At 40.3% G+C, this 25,012-nt stretch overlaps 1 protein-coding gene across 3 annotated transcripts in view; it reads left to right on the top strand.

The window, feature by feature from the left end:
• Window positions 1–25,012, top strand: part of FNIP1 (folliculin interacting protein 1) — a 92,286-nt gene that overhangs the window by 17,839 nt on the left and 49,435 nt on the right. For 2 of the 3 annotated variants that reach the window (XM_054038159.1, XM_054038156.1), the window contains exon 2: window positions 21,980–22,106. In XM_054038159.1, the coding sequence (XP_053894134.1) occupies window positions 21,980–22,106 (127 nt within the window). Of the gene's footprint in view, window positions 1–12,691; window positions 13,299–21,979; window positions 22,107–25,012 lie in introns of those variants that run through there. The other variant, XM_054038157.1, reaches the window with a different exon arrangement.

Raw genomic sequence — 25,012 nt, 5'->3', positions numbered from 1 at the left:
CAAAACGGCTGGATTTTATCGTATATTTTGAGTCTATCTCTATAGAATACAACCTATCCAACTGCACAGTGTAGCTTTTATCAGCTATTTCTGTTGACTGCATACATTGTGAAGGCAAAATTTGATTTGTTTTGTATGTGCCGCTGAACGCAGTGAAAGAGATAGTGCTTTGTTCTTATGTGTACAGTTTGGGTGTATTTCATTACCTACACGCAGTAAAGGTGAGACAAGGTAGCTGCTCCTTCCTTAATTTTAAATTTCTCTGTTTTGCACTTTTGTACTAAGTTTGACCAACCAACCGAAGTGACATAGGCACTTAGGGCCAGATTTCCAAAGGTATTTAGGCACCTGGAGATTCAGATAGGGGCCTCGTGGGATTTTCAAAGAAACCTAAGATTAGGTGCCTCGTTCCCATTGAAAATTCCACTAGGTGCCCATCTGCATCTTTAAGCACCTATATACCTTTGAATGTGTGGTACTTAGGAGCTGAAGTCCCATTTTCAAAAGTGACTCATACTCTTAGGAGCCTAAGTCTCATTGAAACAGTGGGACGTAGGCTCCTAAATCACTAAGGCATTTCTGAAAATTTTACCCATAATCTCCATACAGTGAATGTTCATGGCTACAGTTTTAAAAAATAACTAATGATTCTGGACATCCTACTTGAGACACCTTAAAAGGTTGATTTTCAGAAATTGGGTGCTTGGCTTTTTCTGAAAATCCCATCCCCATTTAGATGGTTCAAGTTGGGCACCCAAAAGCACTTGTCACTTTTGAAAATCTTGGCTATAAATATCTGAATATCATTTTTTTTTCAAGCACTGTGTATTATTATTTTCAACCTTGTACTCTCATTATTGTACTGCTGGGTGTAGCATAATTTATAAACCCAAGGAGAAAACCATCAATCTAATAATACTTCATTTTCCAATCTATATACTCTCCTTTTGCAACAGCTTATAAACTCTCCTTTTCTCCGTGTTGCTGTTCACAGTTGGCTGAGTTCAATGAAAAGAGCATATGAGAGAGACAAAAGATGATACGTTCAGTGCCACTCAAAAGTAGATTGGAGAAATAATGTGATTCTATAAAACCTCATTCATAAAACCTTTCTGTGCATACTGCCTCCCCTTCCTCAGCATGTGTTTGACATTCAAGTCAACTCTATATAAAGCAGACCTGAGAAGACAGAATCTGGATTGGGTCTGGGTTCAGTAATTCTGAAAACATCTTGTAATTTTTTCCGTTGAGATGCTGGCCCAAAATGATGTTTTGGAACAGAGATTTCAGCTGTACCTGCACTATAAAACAGATCCCTTTCCAGTCTGGGATCTAACTTGATTGACCATGATGGTAGAGATGGGTTTCAAATGCAGTCCACCTTCCCTTCTAACTGCAGTGTGAAGGGATCCAGGTTTCAGGGTCTAGATTTGGCCTGTCTTTACTTTGGTATTTGTTTATTTTTTCAATAGTCTGAATTTGACTAGGCAGTTCCATGCAGCGAAGCACTGATGATGTGACAATGCTCCTTGACCTCCTTCCTGGTAAGTGTCTGGGCATTCAGGAAGTGTCTGGGCATTCACCTGTACCCTCATGCTAGGCTGCTGTTTTTATCCTTGTGCTTTAGTTTTAAGCCTGTGAATAATTCTGATAACCTCTGGGTCATCCCACTGATATTAATAGCTAAGCACATGCATAAGTGCTGTGCTGGATTCGGGGACCAGAGCGCTCTGCATTTTATAGAATCAAGTTTGTGGTTCACTTTTTTTCTTAACTACCAGGCTATTCCATTTTTCTCAGAGGTTAAATACTTTTGCAAACCTCTGATGGAGGTTCAGTGTGTTCAGATGTCCATTCTTGCAGTTATAGAATAGTAAAATCAAGTTATGTAGTTTCTTTCAGTGTCTGCTCTATATAGGACTACCTGAAATAGTTTCAGGTCATCTTAGAGATCTTAAATTGGAAAAGCAGTGAGCAGCATCACTCTTGTTATGGAGAATTGAGCAGTCTAGACTTTTTCTTCACAGTACCCACATGACTCTTGTAGTATTTAAACAGACAGAAATGGACTCTCTTGTCTCTTTTGCAAATTAATTATGAAGGGGCCCATCCAGCTTCTAGACCCAGTGGGAACTAAGAAACTGAGTGGGAATGTTCAGTACTTGAGTTTGAACTAAGTTGCAGAGAAATGCCCTCATAAGAATGGCCATAGTGGGTCAGACCAAAGGTCCGTCTAGCCCAGTATCCTGTCTTCCGATAGCGGCCAATGCCAGGTGCCCAAGAGGGAATGAACAGAACAGGTAATAATCAACTGATCCATCCCCTGTCACCCATTCCCAGCTTCTGGCAAACAGAGGCTATGGACACCATCCCTGCCCATCCTGGCTAATAGCCATTGATGGACCTATCCTCCATGAACTTATCTAGTTCTTTTTTGAGCCCTGTTACAGTCTTGGCCTTTGCAACATCCTCTGGCAAAAAGAAGAACAGGAGTACTTGTGGCACCTTAGAGACTAACAAATTTATTAGAGCATAAGCTTTCGTGGACTACAGCCCACTTCTTCGGATGCATCCGAAGAAGTGGGCTGTAGTCCACGAAAGCTTATGCTCTAATAAATTTGTTAGTCTCTAAGGTGCCACAAGTACTCCTGTTCTTCTTTTTGCGGATACAGACTAACACGGCTGTTACTCTGAAACTTGTCATCCTCTGGCAAGAGTTCCACAGGTTGACTGTGTGTTGTGTGGAAAAAATACTTCCTTTTGTTTGTTTTAAACCTGCTGTCTATTAATTTCATTTGGTGACCCCTAGTTCTTGCATTATGAGAAGGAGTAAATAACACTTCCTTATTTAATTTCTCCACACCAGTCATGATTTTATAGACCTTTTTAATATCATATCCCCCCTTAGTCGTCTCTTTTCCAGCTGTTCCATATGCCTCCTTGACGGCAAACTACAGTATAGTCCCACTTTATTCGTTGCTATCCTTAGGAGGCATTGGTATCCTTCAGTACATCTGTTAAAGGATGAACAACTGCCCACCCGCTTCAGAGGTGGGCTGTTGTTCTGAACTAAGGAGCTGGTCTGCACACCCTCCGGTCACAGAACTGAAACAAACAGGAGTTCTGTGCACACAGGGGCTTGCAGAATTGGGCCACAAATCAGCAAAAGCAACGAAAAGGAGACAGTACCGTTTTGAAGACATCTGAAGCCACTTAAGTGAAATTGTCCGGGATGCTCAGTTGTCCACTGCCGTTGTCTATCTCTCCATCCCCATTAAGGCCAGGCTTGAATGCTTCAACATTCTCCAAAGGTTTCTATTGCTGTTAGTAGCACAGTTGATGCTAGAACTGCAGTTACTCTAATTTTGTTTTTTCGCACCTGCTATCCTGATTCTGATCTCTCTGTGTCCCTGTCACTGAAGCATAAGCTCAGCAAGACTGTCTTGATAGTTTTAGGGCAGCAATAGTACTTGTTAGACGACTGTGTAAAGGTTGAGGTACGAGAGGCTAGTTGTGTGAGACATGTTCATCTTGGTTTGTGTTAAGGGTGCTCTGATACACCATCTTGGATTGGTCATATCCCCGTTTGTCAGTGAGTGCTGACTTTATCACTATAATGAAAATCCAATCTATAATTTAAATTAATCTCATGTTCAGAGCTATTCTTTTATGCTTTTGATTTTTAGTAGCATGGATCAGAACTACTTTTTAATCAATCTGAACAATTTGGTTTTCATAAGGATCATTATATACTTTTTAATCATATGACACAGCTGTCTGTTATATCAACTAAGGCATAAGGAAGATGTATTCCCAGAGACTGGTGGCTTAGTGCCCCTTTGCTGAAGTTAATTACAATTAGATAGTGATGACTGGGCTCAAAAGTTGTAAGTAAATTGAAATGTATCTTCTGCAACGCTGACAAGAAAAAGTTGACTACAGAAGAAAGATAGTTTAGAACTTGGGAAAACTTGCTTGGCCACAGACTTCCTGGGTGACCTTGGACAAGTTACTTAGTGTCTCTGTGCCTCAGTTTCCTATTAGTAATATGGAGAAAAAGCATCTCCCAGCCTCATGGGAGCGTGGTGAGGAGAACTATCTTACAGACTGGGAGGTGTTCAGGCACTATGGTTGTGGGGGCCACCTAAGTAGAAAAGAGAGAGAACAGTGCCCACAAACATTAACCTCTCATGTCTTCTCCATCCCAGTGTTGTACGAGAGGAGGGCGGGTGGGGAAACAAACCTCCTCAATTCACACCTTACTGTCTGTTTCCCAGGGCGTCTTATGATATATGCATCTTTGTTTTATGTCCTGACCCTTCAAACAGCTGCTGCTGAATGTTGCTCCTATTGCCGTGAATATTGTCCTTGACTACTTGTAGTTAAACACAGGTATTGACTGCTGTACTCCGTAATATGTTTGCAGGATCAGGCCCTCAAATTTTAAATTGTTCAGGGACTTCAGTAATTAAACATCCACAGCTGGCCCAGGTCAGCTGACTCAGGCTTGCAGGGCTTGGGCTGTGGGGCTGTAAAATTGTGGTGTAGATGTTTGGGGTTGGGCTGGAGCACAAGTTCTGGGACCCTGCAAGAGAGGAAGGTCCCAGAGCCCAGGCTCGGGCCTGAGCCTGAATGTCTACCCTGTAGTGTTACAGCCCTGCAGCCCAAACCAGGTGACACAGGCCAACTGCGGGTGTTCATTTGCTGTGTAGACATACCCTGTTTGTCTTGTGCAAAGCCAAGAGCCTGGCTCTTAACAAATGACAAAGAATCACTGGAAGTGATGAGATGACAAGTGTTGGCCATAATTTATTTTCAATAGTGTTAGAAGTTCATTGGCTAATATGCAATATGAGTGTATAGGAACATCACCATAAATAGTTTATAAGTGTACTGTATTTCATTCTTTATATCTTAATTTGTTACACTTGTTTAGATAATCAACACCTGTGTTTAGCTTGCAGTTGTTCCTGTGTAACTGAGACTGAATTTTTGGTGCATTCCAAAGACCTTGATTTGGCAAAGTGTTTAAATGTGTGCCTTACTTTCAGCCCCAAATACCGTATTTCCATTGATTTCAGTAAGACTACTCACATGCTTAGAGTTATGGAACATGTTTAAATAGCTTGCTGAATTAGGGCCTAATATTTGTAAAGGAACCTTTATGATTAGAGGAAGGATAAGGCCACAAGTGTCGAAAAATGTTACTATTGAAATAAATTATCTAGTAAAGATTCAAGGTTGTATATAAAGATCCCATGCAGTATTTTTCCCATGGAAATAAGCTGTAGGTATCTAACACATCCAAATGAAATAAAATATAGTCTGTGGAAAAATCACTCGTTCACCATTACTTAATGTTAGTTTTATATGAATATTTTTATAAATGATCCAATAACATAATGAGTTAACGTACACTGAGTAACAATGAAATGCTGTGTCAAATAACTGTGAAACCAGATTTTACATTGAAAGTGTTAAAGTATTTTACGTGTCAATATGTCAGGTTTTAGTTCAAGTAAATACATGTAGATTAATTTCCTCAACTTTTCCTACTGTAAATATCCACACCGTTTGTAAATTGGTTTACATTATAATTAAAAAAAAATCAATTTTCAAGAATCTGTTGCTATAGCAGCTAGGCCCAGTACAAAAACGCTGTTTGGCAAAAGGAAACCTGAGAAATACTGCTGTGGCCAGGATCGTATCCTAGGAAAGTTGCTCATACGCTTAAAATAAAATAAATGCTTCATATCCTGAAACAACTCAGACCTGAATCACCAGAGGAAAGGGTCTGCTCTCAGAGAGTTCTACCTACATTCCTTGCAAGGTTCAGTCTAAAAAATTTAAGAATAAGAATATCTCAGCTGGTCTTAACTTCAGTGATGGGGATAAAATGAATTGGGGTCTCTGGAGCATCCAGTTCCCAGACCATTCAAATGTTTGCATCTTAGCAAAAGGTTGAAGTGATTTGGAGATTGGCTTATATGTAAAGAAATGTCCATTTTGCCTGTTAGAACTGGATGTCCCCTCTGTACTTTGCTAATATAGAAACTGGCAGAACAGGCATGACTATTTCTTTGGTGTTAGGTCTTGCATCCTTATTTGCTTGCGTCTCATTCGTATCTCATGACTGAATGAATCAACACATAATTAAGTGGTCACATGAGGGATGGAGTAAAATGTTACTCATACCCTGATCATTGTGAATCTTTGGAGGATCACTGCTGACGTCTGTCTTCTTCCTTGTCTGAGAAATCCTGAATCACAACCAAATCCTTTTTTTCTCCAGGATAATAGATTGAATAAACTGCAGGAGAATCTACACTCTAAGAATGATACATGGGGTGGGGCGACAGAGGGGAATGGACAGAGCTGTTGGAGTGGTTGAGTTTACACATGTGTTTTCAAGACATCGGAGGACTTTTAAAAGATATCGGTCCTTTTGCCCCCACAAACTCCCTTTGATTCCAGCTGTAGATGCAATTGGTGGCCAAGGAATGCAGGATGAGACATTCAGGCTGGTTTGGCATTTGTGGGTGAAAAATAACTAATAGCTTATTTTAATTTTGATTTTTTTTTAATTGCATCAAGTTACAGAGGCTCTGTCGCAATCGCTTTCCAAGTCCGGCTGGCACATACTTGTCTGGAGATTTATTGGGTTCTCAATTATCGCCTAGTCACAAGTGCAGCCACCTTAATCAATTATATGGACATGAACTATGGCCAAAGAATGCTCAAATCCCCACGCTACATGTTGAAGCCATATCGGTTTCACAAGCAAGGCAGTATTTTTCCCTTATAAGATTTGGGAAACAAACCCTGCAGTACGTTTTTAAAATATATAAACAGGTGGCTTCATTGATGCTGGCAACCTCTGTAATATTGGGCTCCAGAGCAGCATGTGTGGATCTTCTGGGGTGGTCATTGGGAACTAGGGTTGTCAGGTATCCAGTTTTCGGTTTTGTGCCATTAGATAGTTGGCAACCCTGTTGGGAACTTCAGTCTGCATGAGACTGGCTTGCCCGCCCTCATCCCCTAGAGCTGGAGTCTTTTCTCACACAGTAGTGCAGGATGCAGATGTCCACCAGGGGTCATCTGTGTATCCCCTGAGCTGGACAGCAGTCCTGTTGAACATGAGTTTGTTGGTTATGGTCTGTTTGGGTTACAAAGAAGTGCCTGGCCGCTGGCTTTGGGGAAATCTGCTCTGCTGGCCAACAAGTTACAGATCAGAGTGGCCTGGCATGTAGTTTGCAAGAATCAGCACAGCAAATCAGTGATGCTCCAAATACTGTATCATAGCAGCTGCAGTATTGTCAACTCCATGCATTCAACAATCACGAGATTTTAAAAATACAACATTTATTTTTTTTGCCTTCTGGGTTTTGAGCCTTTGTCAAGCTTTTCTCTGCAACCATGAGGGCTGGGTACTTTTTTTCTTTTTAAATGAAAGCTGAGATTGTCCTGTGATCACCTGACTACCGGAGCTGGGGCTTTAAGAAAAACACCAAATATTGTGAGATTCACAATAAAATTATGAGAGTTGGCGGTACTGATTTGAGGTGGGTAGTTGTCAGGTAGAGCAATGGCAGAGAACGTCCCCTTGTGAGGAGGGAGTTCCTATCCATCTCTCTTTCCGTATTGCTGAGATGAGTTCTTGCATTCCAGGGTGGACTGGCTGAGCTGTAGCTGGAGACAGAGGGGAATGGAAAAAAATACAGCCAGCTTGGTTTGCTGCAAAGGGGGAATTCTTCAGGCAGACGTGACAGTTTCCCAGTCATTCTGTCATTTCCAGAGCCCTTGAGTTCTGGGAATAGACACACGCACCCTTACAGGAGAAAAGAGATGGTTTCATTTAATGCTCTTCTATCAATTGACCAGAAGGGAAGGAGGAAAACATGGTGCAATTGGTGACCTTTGTTTGGATCCCAATGATATCACCTTCATGTCTTGTGTAAAAAGCAGGGATCCCATATTGCGCCTGGTCTGCTGCCACCAGGCCAGCCCAGCGAGGTGTTTTGATATTAAGAGTGTGGATATATGCTGTATAGGTACTTTAGTGTTTATAGGTTATGGATAGTTCTATCCATAATCTTTTATAATTGGTCCTTTTGTTAGGAAGGTACATGATGGTTTAATAAAATATTTACTTTTTTCTTGATATAGAAGCAGAGGATAGGCAGGACCCTAAGCTGGTGTAAATCAGCATCGCTCCGTGGAAGTAATAGCAGCGTTGCCAGCTCGCACAAGTTTTATCAAGAGTCTTACAATACTTTTTTCGTAAAGCTCTGTCTCCTGGAGGCGCATTTTTATGAGAGTACCAGATTTAATTGATTTAAAAAAAAACCCTTTTCTAGCCTTCTTGCAGAGAAAAGCGAGAACATGACTCCCAAAGGCTCAAAAACCAGAAGGGAAATAAAAAGAACCCAAAGTGTATTATTGTTTTTAAAATCTCATGATTCTGAAGGTAATTTTGTTATTTTGGGGGCCTGATTCATGATTATTGAATGCTGGATATTGACAATTCTGTGATGGAATTTGGCTGATCTATAGCTGATGAGAAGCTGGCCCACACACCTTCAGATTCAGTGGCAGCAGAGAGCTTGTATTCAGACTCTCTTCTATTGATAGTAAATGTTTTCATATCTTCACAGTGAACCCTTTTTGAGTTCTTTGATGTATTGGACATATATATGACCTCCAAAATTTAAAATGCTAATTCACCATTTATTCATGTAAGAAATGGACGTAGCAAGTTTTTGGTTTTGTTCAAGTACCTTGAGTTGCATTGAGACTGCTTCGTGTCCTGCACTGTGAAACAGCCAAAATTAGGTTTTCATATTAATAATTCACGGTGTTGGGAACTTGCAGGAAAGGTTGACGCTAGTTTTAATGGGGGAAATCCGACGTATTGTGTGCAAGGTACCTTTATGTAGAAGGTAAATGCAGATGCTTCACCACTGAATGTTTAGGTTGTCTTTAAGACTATGAAGAAGGGATGGAAGACAGAAGCAGAAGTTTTGTACATGGGTTTAAGGATCAAAGAAAACATTGCCAGAATTGCACAGAAAAAAATCAACACCTTAAAAAAGGCTTCCTTTCCAGACAAGAGAATTTAATTTGCTTTTTAAATATATGACCTAAGTGAAAACAAGTTCATGTTCCCCACTCTATTACAATAACTATTTGTATCTATCGGGAGTGATTTGTGTTGGGATTTTTTCCCAAAACTTTCCATTAAATACACACAACACTAAACTATTTACTCTTTATTTTTTCATAGCTACAGGGAGAGATTATTCAGCTCTCTGATTACCCGGGAGTGCACAATCAAATAACTGTTTGGCAGGGGAAAAAATGCCCTGTTGTCTTGCAGTACCAGTTGGTATTATGTAGGTTTGTTTGGTGTCTCATGTCTTATTTATAGGAGATGGCAGTTGGAAACTGGATACAAAACAAACACCAGTGTTCCAGTGTAGCTTAACTATGCATCAGATTCTTCCTCTGATCGTTTATTTTTACTTTAGGCATCTTTACTTTCTTAATTTTTCATGTAGCTTTTAAAGGGGGACAGCCATCCTGCTCAAGCTCAAACATTTACCATGTGAAAAGGAAGGTTAATCTCATGTGGCATTGCCCAAGGACTCTTTGTGTCAGATTCTGATTTAGGGTCAAGCCCCTTTACACTGTCAATAAAAGTAATTACTCCAACTTGAAGTCGTCTTGACTTGGTGTGAGCACCATGTGTGAAGGGTTTGCAGGATTCGGTCCTACGTTAAAGCTTTGTTATTATATACACCTCTACCCCGATAGAACGCTGTCCTCGGGAGCCAAAAAATCTTACCGCGTTATAGGTGAAACCGCGTTCTATCGAACTTGCTTTGATCCGCCGGAGTGTGCAGCCCCGCCCGCCCGGAGCGCTGCTTTACTGCGTTATATCCGAATTTGTGTTATATCGGGTCACGTTCTATTGGGGTAGAGGTGTATATAAAAGCATTTCTCATTGGAAACCATAGGCTCTAGTTTTCTTTAAGGAAGATAAATCTGGGGGACTAAGCAGGTTGACAGGATCTATGATTCTATGATATTCTTAAAAATTTCTCTAGATTGATAGAAAATGCAGGTCTTTCAGTTATCTTGCTGAAGAAATATAGGTTGCCTTCCTTCTTCCTCATTCTTTAAATTTTCACACTTTAAGCTGCTGGGAAAGCCTGGATTCATATACATATTGATATTTAAGCCCCTAAAAAAACAGCCTAATTTTTCAGAGGTGCTGAGCGTCTGTATCCACCGTTGAAGTCAATGAGAAAACATTGGCTTAAATGGGAAACGAAGCGACTTTCTCTGAACTACAAAATTTTTAGAAGTTCTTTTTCATGGAGGCACCCGTCAGTAATAGAAGCTGCAACTCTATCACAAAATTAATTACATGCTAATAGCACAGGGAAGACGACACAACTGTATGTGGGAAATAACCAATAGTGTAATTAGATCTACTTTACTAACTCAGGGCCCGATCTTGTGCTCCTTATGGGACCAGAAACTCGCATGGTCCTAAGGTGAAGTGGGGCCCTGTTGCTACCCATATATCTCTGTGGAACAGGATGTGTCTCGGGTAGCCATACAGGAGGAGGTGGACTGTTTTTGTATGCATGCATCATGGTGGTCATGTTTCTAACTTATCCCATGGCCTTCCTGAAACGTACAGAGTATTGTCGGTAGAGGATGCGGCAGTTGTTGCTGTCTGTCTGCAATTATGAGGTTTGACTTCACGTAGCACATCTTGAGTGATATCCATTCAGATTTTTTCCTGCTCACTTGTTAGTCTGTGGCTGTGTCCTCTTTCAAAGCTCATCTCTTTAATGTGCATCAAGTTACTGTGAGATAATATGGAAAATTCAGGCGTTACTCCTGTAAATAAATGTTTACATAATACATTGGGCTCAGCTCCTCACTGCTGCATCCCTAGGAAAAAGGTCACTTTTGACATCATTGACTTTTATAGAGAGCAGCGCATACAGAGCGCGTCACATAGATGGTTTTCGAGCAATTTTATTCTAGCAAGAGCTAGTTACTGTATTATTGGCTGTGCCTCTTCGTAAGCAAGAAGATAACTCAGGGTCAAATGTTATCATTTATAATTCCCATGGAAAGGGAGTTGAGAGTATGAAAGGCAGAATCTGGGTTTAAGGCACCAATCCCGCCAACAATTTCTCACATGATTAGCTTTACTCATTTGAGTAGTTCTGCTGATTCCATTGGGATTACTCACTAGTTAAGTGTTAAGTCAAACATATGCATAACCATTTGCAGGATCAGAGTTTTGGTCCTTAATTTTGTCACTGTAATGAGTACAAGAGATTGTAGTTCTGGATGTTATATTGAGTTTCTACTTCTAGTATATATTTCCTGCTCCCATTACAAGGGATCAAAAAGACACCACTCAAGTAGAGTTTTGAGGTGAAATCCTGGCTCCACTGAAGCCAGTGGGATTTTTGCAATTGACTTTAGTGGAGCCAGGAATTCACCCCTATGTCCTAACATTCTGCGTGTTCCATAGGGGTATCTGTTTGTACAGGAACTCTGTGTTCTTCAATGGAATTCACCCTGTAAGGTAGGAAATCCTCTGCAGGACAGGCTCCAGGAATGAAGTTTATGAAGCTATGTATTAGCTCATTCTGCTTCTCTGAAATGAAGGGATTAGCATTAGCAGTGAATTTTGCGATGGGGGAGATGCTGCAGAAAATCCTAATGTTGGAAAACTAATTCTGATAACTCCCTGGGTATCCTAGGTGCTAGCTAAACCCTTAAGTCTCCAGATACAGAGTAAAATTTAAAGTGGGGCTCCTCCCAAATTTTTAAGGGTGGTCCCCACTGTGCGTTAATTTTCTACCTCTGCATGAGCTATTTCTACACACACACACCCATAATATTTTACACCTTTTGTCGCATGCTGAACCTTTCTGGATGTTTCACTGTCCACCCAATTCCAAAGATTTTGGCACAAATCCTGTAAACACTGAGCTTTTTGCTCTTGTGATGGTATTACCAAACACCTTCCTTCTATGGCCAGGGGTTACCCCAAGAACAGTTATGAAACCTTGTTTACAGCTCTGAAGCTGGTCAGGATTTCTTAGCAGGTCTTATTACACATCTCCTGTTTCTAAACGGTATATTGCCATCCAATTGTCTTGACTGTTCCTGATTACTTGTAATCTTAATGAGCCTCTATAGAGCATACAGTGCCTTCTTTGTTCCTGTTGGAGATTGATGGTGGGGAAGGATGGAGGTTGCTGGAAAACATAAAATGTTTCTGTTTTCACTTAGCATGAAATATACTTCAGTTCTGCACTATAACTGTGTATCAACAATCCAAACCTGTGCAATAAATGTGAGTAATTGTAGGCATCATTTTTGGATTTCCAGTATAAAGCAGGCACCCTACACTGTTTAAACCTTTAAAGGCCTTATTTTAATAGTGAATCTAAGGCGGAGCTGGGATTGGCTGGCAGGCTCATTGCAGATCCAGGTGGCATATACTGACAGCTCTGGGTCACATGATGGCTATTAGTGCTTGCTTTTCCACTCGCCTGGCTCAGCCTGTCAGCCAGGGTTGGACTGGAGCATCCTGCAGCTTCCAAGAATGTCAAGGGGGAGGTGGCTGAGAGCAAGCTGCTTTGTTTTTCTCCCCTCTTCTTCGATCAGTCTGAATTCCTGACAAATGTTGATCGTGGGGGCTTAGATCTGCAGCCACGGTTGCCAGGGGATTCTGGTCATGAGGCTCAACCTATATTGGATTCGCTGAAGAAGGAGGATAGATTTAAACTGGCATGTACAGCCTACGTTGACTGCCAAAGCAGCACTTAGCTATCAAATGAATTAGACTGATCTTCTCTCCTCCGCAGTACTACACTCGAGGAACTGGAAAAACAGACCATGTTTACTTTAGTAAAGATCCTGGACTGGGCAGCAGAATGGAAGGACAGGAGATTGGTTATGAAACTATAGGACAGTGTAGATGGATCCTTGTGCAAAAGCCCATATTTTGCTTCAGGGATCTGCTTTCTTTAAGGCTGGTTTTATGATCCGGTTGCCAGGATTAAGCTTTTTGCATTGCAGCATGGAGAGTCTTTTGTTTGAGTTAAATTCAGACCTCTCAATATGTCACCTGACAGTCTTGTGGTTTTGGATGAATATGGCTCATTGCTATTATTAACCTGGGTTGGCAGCTGGGCATAACAGGAGTTTATAGGGATTTTGAAAAGTGGAACTGCTTGGGGGACAAAGATGCTTCCCAGGTACGATAAATACTCACATTATTGAAATTATTTTAACAATTTGGTTACTAAATATCTTAACGATAGATTTGCTGCTGTAACACTTTTTTTGTAGAAATGTCATGCTTTCTAAAATACATATAGTTAATAATGCCTATAACTGTATATAGAGTGGCACTATTCTGCACTTTAAAAATTCCTTAAATTAATGCCATCTGCTATAATTTTGCAAAGGCTAATGCTGATGTGCTAAAATAATGAAGTGTTGTGTTCAGTGCTAATGAATTTACTCTATAGGGACTATTCTTGCTTTTTGTGTGTTTTTTATATATTACAGAGTGGTTTTCCAAAAGAACACATTAGGGAAAGTCTGTGTGTGTTTGTAAATCCCTAGAAACTAAACAGGTGTTTTCTGGAATGGCATGCATTAAATATGCCCAAAAATCTGTTTTGAGGAATTGCTAGTGTTGACTTTAAATTTTTGATTGCTGGAAGTCAAGTTGTAAAGATGGTCAACGTATTTAATCCTTTTCACAAACCCTCCAGGGTATTTGTTTTCACAGTCTCAAGATGATTTCAGAGTAGCAGCCGTGTTAGTCTGTATCCGCAAAAAGAACAGGAGTACTTGTGGCACCTTAGAGACTAACAAATTTATTAGAGCATAAGCTTTCGTGGACGAAGTGGGCTGTAGTCCACGAAAGCTTATGCTCTAATAAATTTGTTAGTCTCTAAGGTGCCACAAGATGATTTCAGGTTAACATGTTAATTATAATATGGTTAACCAGTCTATACTGTGTCTTTATATTCTGTGTACTTTTGCTCGGGGGCCCGCAAAGAAGAACTAAGTCCGCATTTTAAAAAGGCATTTGGAGTGTATTGGTGTTTAGAGTGTGAATTAGGCATCCCAGTGAGAGCTGAATGGATAAACAGAGGCAAGTGACTAACAGGTGGGAGTTAAAAATGAAAACATACTGAAGTTAGTGTAGGTTGCAATTAGGGAATCAGACAGCAAGTTAGAATTTAGGAGCCAGTAAAGGTGGAAACCAGCTGAAGTTTAGGTCCCGATATACTGTACAGAGTGCAGAATGTCTGACTGCTTTCTATGTGACCAGTGGTACAGTATGTGCACAGTGCAAGCAACTCAAGGATCCCAGAGACTGGCTATTACAGTTACTCAAAGTGAGGATTGCTAAACTGGTAGATCAATGAGACAGATTTATAGATGTGACACAAAGCTGGCATTTGCAGCCTGCAGCTGTGCCCTCCCTCCCTCCAGGGTTGGAGCACCAAGAAATGTAAAAGAGCAGACTCAGCTTTCATTTACAAGAAAAGTCAGTTTCTAGCCCTCTTCCTCCTGGCAAGCCTTGAAAATGTAACCTTTTCAAACCAATGAATGGCTAGGGTTAAAAGCTTGTCAGTGATCCTGCGTTAGAGATTATTAATGTGTCTGACGAAGTGGGTATTCACCCACGAAAGCTTATGCTCCAATACATCTGTTAGCCTTAAAGGTGTCACACGACTCTCTGTTACTTTTTAGAGATTATTGGTTATTCCCTGACAACCATCCATAGCCACAGACCCTTGATTGCTGGAAGATTCCAGTCTAAGTTCACAGCTGTAGGAGACTGTGTCAACCAGGGCATTAGGGTAAGCTCCCTCCCAATCAGCTGACACTGACTGTGACCTTTGTCAAATCTCAGAATTGTCTCTGCGGGATTGGGCCGTACATCCTCAAATCCACCAAAATGAACACACAACCCTGCAGTGGCCTGAGACCTTTTAAGGACAACTGTACCTTGCAAAACTTTTCTAAGTATTGGTCCTGTAATTGCACTAGCAATGGAATCTGCTTATCTCCTTTCTCCATCTGCAACCATAAGGCCATATTATGTCACAGAAATTTAAGTAGACCTCCCTGCTAAAAACACCATGCATGCAAAGCAGTGGTATGAACTGGATTCCTCATTCTTGGATAATTCCTTTCATTTGCATTTCTGGTGTCCCTAGCAAAAATGGCTACATTAAAACTGGAAACACTGTCAACATACCACCCATTACATACCTGATGGATTCTAAATTAGTTGTACTCTTTCAGGAAGAAGATCTATGCGTCCTGGATAGTTCAACATACATCTGTATAAGTATAACTCAAAACAGTGAGTGAGTTACCATGTTCTCTAGCATTTTCTCACCACAATTGAGTATGTCCTCACTGCAAGTCCTGCATTTCATTTTTGTTTTTTCGGTCACATCTTCTCAAAGGCATAGGAATGGAAAAGTTCCAGGAGCACACAGCAAAAATGTCTGGAGGATTGTGGAGTGGGGAGTGGTAAAGGGAAGGAAGTACTTAAGTTGACAAGGGATAGAACAAGCTCAGAAGTAATAGAGATAATGTAATGGATGGTACATAGAAGGCCAATAAGGTGCTCCTGTTCACTTTCCCCCATAATAAAATAACTGAAGGGCTCTCAAAAACAATAGGCAGCACATGTACACCTAATAGAAAGAATATATATTTATGCAACTTGTAGATAAACTGTGTAACTCTTTGCTGCAGGATACTTTAAAGGCATACAGCTTAGAAAGATTTCAGAAATGGATTACACCTTTTAGTCTTAGAATCTAAGCTCTTCAGGACAGGGACAAACTTTTTGTTATATGTTTGTTCAAGACTTAACATAATGGGGTCCCAGCCCTGGACTGGGGACTCTAATCACAACTGCCATACACATAATAATAATACTCCTCTAAGAATAGCATCTGCAGGTAAATTAGTTAAAACCACAAGGGCTGTGAATCCCCATGCTTCAGAATGTAACTGATCACCAGCTGGGCCAAGAAAAAAATATCATCCCCCCCCCCCCCAGTACATAGCATTGTACTGCTAGCTGTGTTATGAAGCATCCGGCATTGGTCATCATCAGAGCGAGGGCACCAGTCGAGATGGACCAGAGTTCTATTCCAGTATGGCTGTTTCTATCAACATTCTAAAAAGGTGCTAACATGAAAAACATGCAGAACAGATAAGCTGCTGTAAACTATAAATATCATTTGCGTAGATGCTTTTAAAAATAGATCGAAGTGATTCATCACTGGGCAGTTTTCATACCTATGGGTAACATGATGTTGAGAACAATAATTTGACTGATAGTTTTAGCTTGCTGTTTGGAGAACTGGCCATATCTTTGTTTGAAGAGGTTTGGCTTTTTGGTAATTTAAGTTACGGGTTTCTGTTTGATTTGGTGTCTTGATTAGTTTGCTCTGAATTCATTTGTACTTCCAAAAATGTTGTGTTAGTTATTAAAAAGTAACCTAGTAGTGCCCCAAGTCATTTAGACATGAAATCTTATTCAAGGTAAAATCTTTGCCAAGAGAGAAAAAACATCATTAAGGTAATTTCTTACTGTGGTGAAAAAGGTTCTGTTGATATTGTAAAGAAGAACAAGGGGGCTTTGTGTGTTTCTAGTTACAAAAAAAAAAAAAAAATTTGAACTTTTAATGGACTGAGGGAGGATTTGTGTGTGTTGTCTCATTTATTAAATCCATAGTGCTGCAGTATAACATCATCTTAAGATCACCCTATCACCTCCAAGAGAAATATTTGTGGTAGCAACAAATGGTGTGTGTTAGAGGTGTGTGAGAAAATCCTTTATCAGAGGGAATTCAGAATGGTGACTAGTATACTGCTGAACAAATCTCAGCATTGGTGTTTTAAATAGTTTTGCAAACAAATTACATTCAATGGGATTCGAAGAGGGGAAAGGAAAAGCAAAGAGGATGTCTGACTGTTGAATTTCCATGAGTGGATGTTTTAGGAATATTACTTCTAACAAGATTTGCAAACATTTGTGACTTTTTTTGAAAATTACTTTTAGTTTGGTGATTCAGCCAGGTAGTATTCTGAGACTTGCTTATGCCCCCACTTCTTACACCTTCAGTGCAGAAGCAGAAATGACCATGACATTTAAGGTGATGAAGTTAAAAATGATGCACCCAGTTGGTTGTGTTGTGTAGTATTACCCTTTGGAGAGAAGTCCATCTTTACAATCTAATTGCAGCAGGTTTAACTAATTTACTATGTGATATCTGGAAGTCTACCTGTAGAATCAAGTCATTCTTCACCATTTGGGGGCCAGGCTCCAGCACCTCATTGCTAAGATCTAAAGAAAATTACTTAAATTTTTGAGTTGCGTTTTAAAGAATCTGTTTATTTATATAACCTTTTAAAGAGACTATTTTTCTCATATTTCCCATATTTAAACAGTCATATTCTTTACATGATTTGCTGATTATGGATGGGATTTTCAAAAGCTCCTAAATTATTTAGTTGCGTGTGAAAATCTCACCCTACATGAATTATTATTTATTTGAGGCCTATGGAAACTACAATAATACAATCAGGACGGGTGCTCTGTGGTGCTAAATGAAATGGTCCACCCCATCTTCCTCTGTTGGTCCTTCAGTGAGGTCAGAATATGAAATTTGTGACATCACAGTTCTCTATCATGACAACAGACTGAGATTTCTTAAAATCAGCTCCACAGGAAGATCAAGTAGTAGCCGCTGCTTATTCAGGAGAAACGTCTCGTTAGCAAAACCAGTTGATTTTCACAGCAGTATTGGAAGGTTTAGACATGGCTTTCATCAACATGAGTAGAACATCTGTCTCTAAATCCCCTAGAATGCTGTGAAAACCTCAACCAAATATCAATTACACTTCATAGTAAGGTACCATTTAAGAAAAGAATATATACATATAGCTATATGGGTAGCTAAGGGAATGTATTTTCCATGAATCTTTCCTCTCACTCTCCTTCTCCCCAAAGAAAAAGTTTTCTCTGCGTATTACCATAATTTCCCCAAAGGTTGTTATGCCACACAAATGAAATTGCCAGCAATAGAGGGGCATTATACAAGACAGTCCTTTTGCATCCTTTGAGTCTCAGGTTAAGAGCTAAATGGTTTTGACAGCCTTGCTTGGGCCCTCTATCTTACGTAGCCCCAATTATGGTAGTATCTGAGTGCCTCACCGTCTTTAATATATTGATCCTCTCAACACCCCTAATGAGGTAGAGAAGTACCATTATACCCATTTTACAAATGGGGAACAGAGGCAAAGAGCAACTAAGTGACCTTGCCCAAGGTTACACAGGAAGTCTGTGGCACTGCAGGGACTTGAACCTCAAGTCTCAGACTAGTGCTCTAACCACTGGACCATCATCTTCCTGTGCAATGAAGAGAATCCCCCACACTTTGGGAATACAGATGGGCGGATCTGTAGCTGTGTAAGTTTTTCTTTTACACCAGTGACTGACTGTCCCAGAGTATTGCCCTGCAGTATTTATTTTGGGAGGGCGCACTGCATATAGCAGATATTGTATATTTTGTATATTTGTATATTTGTATATTGTAGATTTGTATATTTTCTCCAGATGTTCTTTTTAGATGTCAGCCTAACAATACTTTACATCTGCTAAACAGGAGAGCAAAACTACTCTGTGTATCCTGTTTCCTGCTAAAATGTGTGTCTAAGTGTATGTCTACACTGCTATTAGGCACCCACTGCTGGCCTGTGCCGGCTGGTTCGGGTTTGCGGAGTTCAGGCTCTGATATCCTCCCACCTCACAGGGTCTTAGAGCCCGGGCTCCAGCCTTTGCCCGGACGTCCACACTGCAATTAAACAGCCCTGTGAGCCTGAGCCCTTTGAGCCCGAGTGAGCTGGCACAGGTCGCCCTGGGTGTCCAATTGCAGTATAGACATACCCTAACTGCTGAATGGACAGGTGTGAGTTTGAGGGGCCAGCCTCCCTCTATTTACTGTCTGTCCTATTGAACCGTCTGCTAGTACTCTTCAGTTTCTTCTGATACAGGGAACACTCCAGTACTGCCAGAGACTATTTTGCGAGGCTAAAGCTGTGTGTTAGAGCTATATTATGTAACACAGATAACACTTAACTGGGACTATCACGAATATGATTTACAGTACACGTTGAATACTTGTATCAAGAAAGTTAAAATGACGTGCAGAAACGGAGAAGCAAACAGCTATCTTGTTATCTTGATCAAATACGTTGCAGAATGCAGCAAGGGTTTTATATTTAGCTTACTTTCCTCTTAGTGTGTAATCTGCTCTTGGAGCTTGTTATGAGCAGACTTTCCTGAACATCTGGAACGGTTCCTGCCCTTCTTTGCCAGGATAGTGAAGCGATTTCAAAGTCGAATGTCAGAAGTACTGACTAATAAAAGTCCTGCTCTTATTTAAGAGAGAAGCAAATTCAAATGCATTGAAGGAGTGGGGCAAGTGAAAATAATGTTTTTGCAAGCAATGGATTATTATTATTACCTGTTTATAATAGTGTCAATGGCATAGCTCATGAGAATGGTTTCTAAACTTTCCACCCACTTTACTTATGGGTAGGAGATGCCCCAGCCATATGTTCCTACTGGGGCTGTGAATGTGAGATTATCTACTGGCCTTGCCTCAGTAACTAGAGATTGGGTGTAGGGGTTTGGCTTGGGGCCAAACAACCCCAAATGTAGTGGTTTGGTGTCTATCTCAGTTAAATAACTCTCTTCTGGTGCAATCCCAACCAATAGTTGTGTGTTTGTGTGTCACAGTAAGTGACACTTATCCTCTCCCATGAAGCAGAGCATCACCAGATCTTGAATGGATTCTCACACTAGCTATCAGTCAGAACCTGTTTAGTGCTGCAGAACCTACAGAGTTAATGGACCAGAATCTGCTGCTACTGAAGTATTGGCAAAATTCCTATTGATTTCAGTAAGCTGCAGGATTGGGCCTGCTGGTAGGAGATGTAGGAGAAGGGCAGAGGACCAGCATTGCTTGCAAGCACTGTACTCAGACTCTGTTGTGCCATTTTAATAGCTGTCCTAGCAAAGAGCAGTACTTTTTTTGTATAGATTTCAGTTATTTAGTGGTCTGGTCTCCTTTTGAGGTATGCAGCTTTCATTGAGAGTAACTAGCTTGATGAGCGTACACCAAGACAAGACCAGGCTCTTACACTCAAACCTCTGGACATCAACTTATTTCAGTTGTAAATTGCTCAAGTTTTCTCTTGTATTTTTTCCCTCTTACTGTTTGTTGCATAGTATCCTGTCTGCAGCTTCTCTTTTTCTCCTCTGTTGCTAAATTGTGGGGCTAAGCTGTTAGGAAATGGACTTCCTCTCCCAAGAGGCTCAGAGAACTGTATTTATTGCTGCTGCTTAAATTTCCCCCAGGCTGACACTAATCTAGCAGTAACACTTATGAATTTCTTTTACAGATTCCTAATATTTTAGATACTCTGTAATATAGGGTTGCCACCCATCCGGTTTTCACCTGGACAGTCTGGATTTTGGCTGATGTGTCTTGGGTGACATTTGTGTCTGTTTTTTTTAAATCTGTGAGGAAGAGGCGGAGCAGGAGCGGAGCTTTGGGGGGGAAGAGGTGGAGCAGGGGTGGGGCTTGGGCGAAGAGGCAGAGAAGGGGGTGGGAGCTTGGGGGTCCAGTTACCAGGCCTCAGAAAGGTGGCAACCCTACCATAATAGTTTGGGGGTTTTTTTATTTGGATTGTGGAATTACAGTTCATGGCCTTTCGCTCTCGTTAGGCTGCCAAGCAAACTTTACTCCACATGCTAAAAATATAAATAACATTAAGTTTATGATGCAGCCGTAAAAGCAATACCATCTGTAGTAAGGTAAAAAGTACCCTGTGGACCTGACCCCTTGCAAGCTATCAATTTGCAGAGCTTGCACTAATTTAAGTCCCTGGAGTCCTGAATGCAGAAGGCTTGTAGAGGGTCACCAGGCTACAGGAGGAATTGCTGGGGATAAATGTGTCTTCAGGGGACCCAGAAAGCACAATCTCAATAAAGGCCCTGTCTAGTAACACAAGTTCTTATAATGCCTATGATGGTGGCCCAAATTGTCTTTCTCTCTGCATCGGAATGCAGCAGTTATAATAATTGGAGATAGGCCCAAACCAGATCCAGCTGTAGATTGTCCAGTATTTGGGGTGATTCTAATCTAGGGTTTTGGGTTTGGACCTATCTGTAATAACAACACCAGCGTAATCATGTTTTAACACAAACATTCTGTCATTTCACAGTGTTTTGGGCCCTTATAAAAGGGGAGGGTGGGTGGCTTCTCTGGGTATTTCTTTTCAGTTGTGCAGTTAAATGATGATGGATACTCACTCAGCTTTGCCAACCCCAAGCATTAAAAATCATGAGATTGGAAAAAAAATATTGGTCCCTCTTTATTTGCCTTTAGGGTGCACTCACTTTACATTTTCAAACTTTTCTCTGAAACCATGAGAGATAAAAAATTACTACCACTGTTTTTTTTTTTTTTAATGAAAGCCAAGGTTCTCATGCAATCTCTTGATTCCAGCAGCTGGGGCTTTAAGAAAAAACACTAAAAATCACCAGATTCACAGTAAAACTGAGAGAATTGGGAACCCCTTGATACTATGATGAATACTGATATCAGCTGAGTTAAACCAGTTTACACCAGTGTGTGATTTGGCCCTCTATGTACATAGGCATGATGCTTGTCATAGGTTCAACGTATTTAATAAATTGCCATTGCATGTACTGGATTTTATTTTTTAACAAAATCAGGCATACAACAGTTGTTAAAGGAATGATGTAATAACTCGTTGTGGTAATAGACACTTCTGTCCTTTTTGTTTTCCATTCAAGCTGGCCTTTGCCGGAGTTTGACCCAAGTCAGATCCGACTGATTGTGTATGAGGACTGTGAAAGAAGAGGGCGAACTGTCTTATTTGACTCCAGCTCTAAAAGAAAAACCGAGGATGTATCCGTGTCGGTGAGCATTGCTAATCATTTAATTGAACTTGATTACAGTATATTGTATATCTTTTAAAAGTAACACAAGATTAATACGTAAAATGCTTTGTATATATGTTCACATTTCAAACATAAAGATCCACGTTATGCTATTTTAAAATAAATATTGTGTTGCAAAGTATTTGAGCTTCAGTGATTCCCTGCAACAGTGGTCTTTTTATTCTTGGACTTTTTTAACCCTTTCTTTCAAACAGATGTCTTGCTTTCTTTGGCCTGAGCAATGCTATGTATGGTGACGGAGAGGCAGTGGAAAATTTCTTCTTCTAACTATTGTACCAGCTCTTTAGTGGAAAGTCACTTGAAAACTTTATCTTTTTGGTTTTTCCTTTCATCAGCGGAATGAACTGCTGTTTATTGATCTGTGAATTTGCAATGTAATTGCTATAGCAGGATGAAGGAGGATGTTCCTGAGGGTAGGCACAGGAAAGCTGAGTTCTAGGCCAGCATTACCATAGACTATCTGTGTGAATTCTCTCTGAACCTCATTTTCTCTGTTTTGTAAAATGTAAAACGCCTGCAAAGCCATTAAGATCTTCAAATAGAAGTCATTATCTGAGTGCAAATTGGTGGTCATGGTTAGTTTTGCATTAGGATCTCACATACAGCTAAATTCTATAAGTGGGACAATACAATACATTACCGCAAAACCCTTGTCTTCACTTCAGGTTTGAAGATGGTCCCGCCTATTGAAACCCTGCTACTTCTCATCCCAGTTCTGATTGCAGGCTTCCTCCAAATACCTCACTCTAACTCCGGGAAGTAATTTGTGTGGCTTTGGACATGAACTTTCATGACTTTCATAGCTGAATATATCAATTTTATATCCACAGTTCAAGACCTGGATTTCCTTGTTCTTCCTGGGAATTTAGGTGTTAGGTACTTAACACAAACTTAATTGCAGTAACCGTAGCAAGTGCCACTGCGAAACAGACCAATTTAAATGTCCAAAAGTACCTAACCAACAAAATATATATTGGATCTGCCTGTGCTATTGCTGTGCTAATTAAGCAAAGCTTTGTGGCAGTCTGTAATAGGGACCCTCTTGTCCTATTCCTGTTGATTTACTGGAGTCCTCAAAGCAGATCTAAAAAGTGTCTATACTTACACAGCCAATTTTCAATCATTATTGGTTTCATTACTAATACATAGTTCAGCATGACAGCTTGGTAGCGACAGAGTTCCGTTAAAAATAGACTTGTTTCACTAGGGTGACAAGCATCTGAAATCACATCACCACAATCTCTACTTTTTATGCCATTTCTTAACAGGGAAGAAATAGGAGGTAAGGATGCAGGGGAAAAATTGTTCCCAGACTGCAAATCTGGAATGCCCAGTGCTAGCCACTTGTGACTTCATTTATTTTATTGTTGGTCACATTCTTGGTATTTGAAAGGGAATTTATGATGATGCATTTCTTGCCACTTTCCCCAACTTTCATTTCATTGAAGTGAGACTGATTCTGATACTGGCCATCTCATGCAATCTTCCTTCTTTCAGCAAATCTTTGCAAGAGTTATCACATTTTGCAGGTAAAAATGTGCACAACAATCCTTAACTCAGCATTTGCTAGTGCAGTACAGACTTGTATAGTTACTAGTACGTATTGGAAATTTTCAAGGAATTGTGTTGGTTTGATTTTTCTCTCCCATTTATTATGATTTTAACAAGGACACTCCCTGCATATATAAAGTTAGATCTTGGCTCTAAGCACATTCCAAGGCACTCTTGCCCTTTTGCAGTAAGACATTTGTGTGGGATGGGCACTCTCCGCTGTGAAAGAGTATCTGTTAACTGCCTCTCCAAAGGCAATGTCCTCTGCTTTTTCCCTGGATTTCCTAATATGATTAATACCTCTGTGCATTTGCAAATACACTAAGGGGGAAGATTTGTACAAGCACTCAGCACTGGCCCAACTGCTCCTATTCAAGTAAACTGAGTTAAGCCATTGTTGAGTGATTTTTGAAAATCCCACCTTAAAGCAGCGTGTTATCATAGAATGCCTCTTTTTAATATGTAGCTAGCGGTGTAAAAATTATGTATCCCTGATTTTCTGCTGTGTGTGAAATGTGTAATGCAACTAAACACAACGATGATTTAGTAGTAGTGTGCTTGCAGCAGTCCAAGATATACTCGTCTGTCTTTTGTCTGTGCATAATCCCCTGTGTATATCAGAATTGCATCTGATGAACCAAGGGTGAATGTAGTTCAGTCAGCTTAAACCCTATAAAGGGATGATATGGTTATGAAATGTAAAGCATACCTTGGCTTCTTTTCTAGAGAGGCATGTATTCCAGGCACGAAAATTTGGTTTAAATCAGTCAGTTGGATGGATGCTTGGCTTTAAATTTTGGATAGATGAAGAATTTAAAAGCTGACCCTGATGGTCTTAAATTGTCCAGCAAACCAGCAGTATCCTCTTTTAGTGGGGTCTAATCTAACATTACTGGACATTCTAATAACATTTTTTGTGTGTGGAAAATGTTTATATATCAGAAAGAATGTCTGATGAAATCCTTAAATAATTCTCTTTTGCCTCTTTGCCCTCTGATAATCCAAAAAGCCAAATAAATGAGATTTTGGAATGCTCACAACAGAATTACAGTGAAGGCTAATGGGTGATAACCTTCTATCTGAGGTACCATATGATCGCTGCTATGCTAGATGACTTGAGGGGAAGAAATATATAAACGTTGTATGTTAAAATTTGCACTTGAATGAGGAATTAACTAATTGTAGACATTATGACTTTGCAATCTGAGGTCTGCATAACCATCTGCTTTCACCGCACAATGCAAAAATCCATCGTTCTTCCTTGGCTTTACAGGATTGAGAAAATTAAGACTGTTGAAAGAAACAAATGGAATA

This window comes from Malaclemys terrapin, chromosome 8 (genome assembly GCF_027887155.1).
Source record: "Malaclemys terrapin pileata isolate rMalTer1 chromosome 8, rMalTer1.hap1, whole genome shotgun sequence".
In the NCBI taxonomy this organism is placed as follows: domain Eukaryota; kingdom Metazoa; phylum Chordata; order Testudines; family Emydidae; genus Malaclemys; species Malaclemys terrapin.
This window is presented reverse-complemented; position numbering and strand designations above follow the sequence as displayed.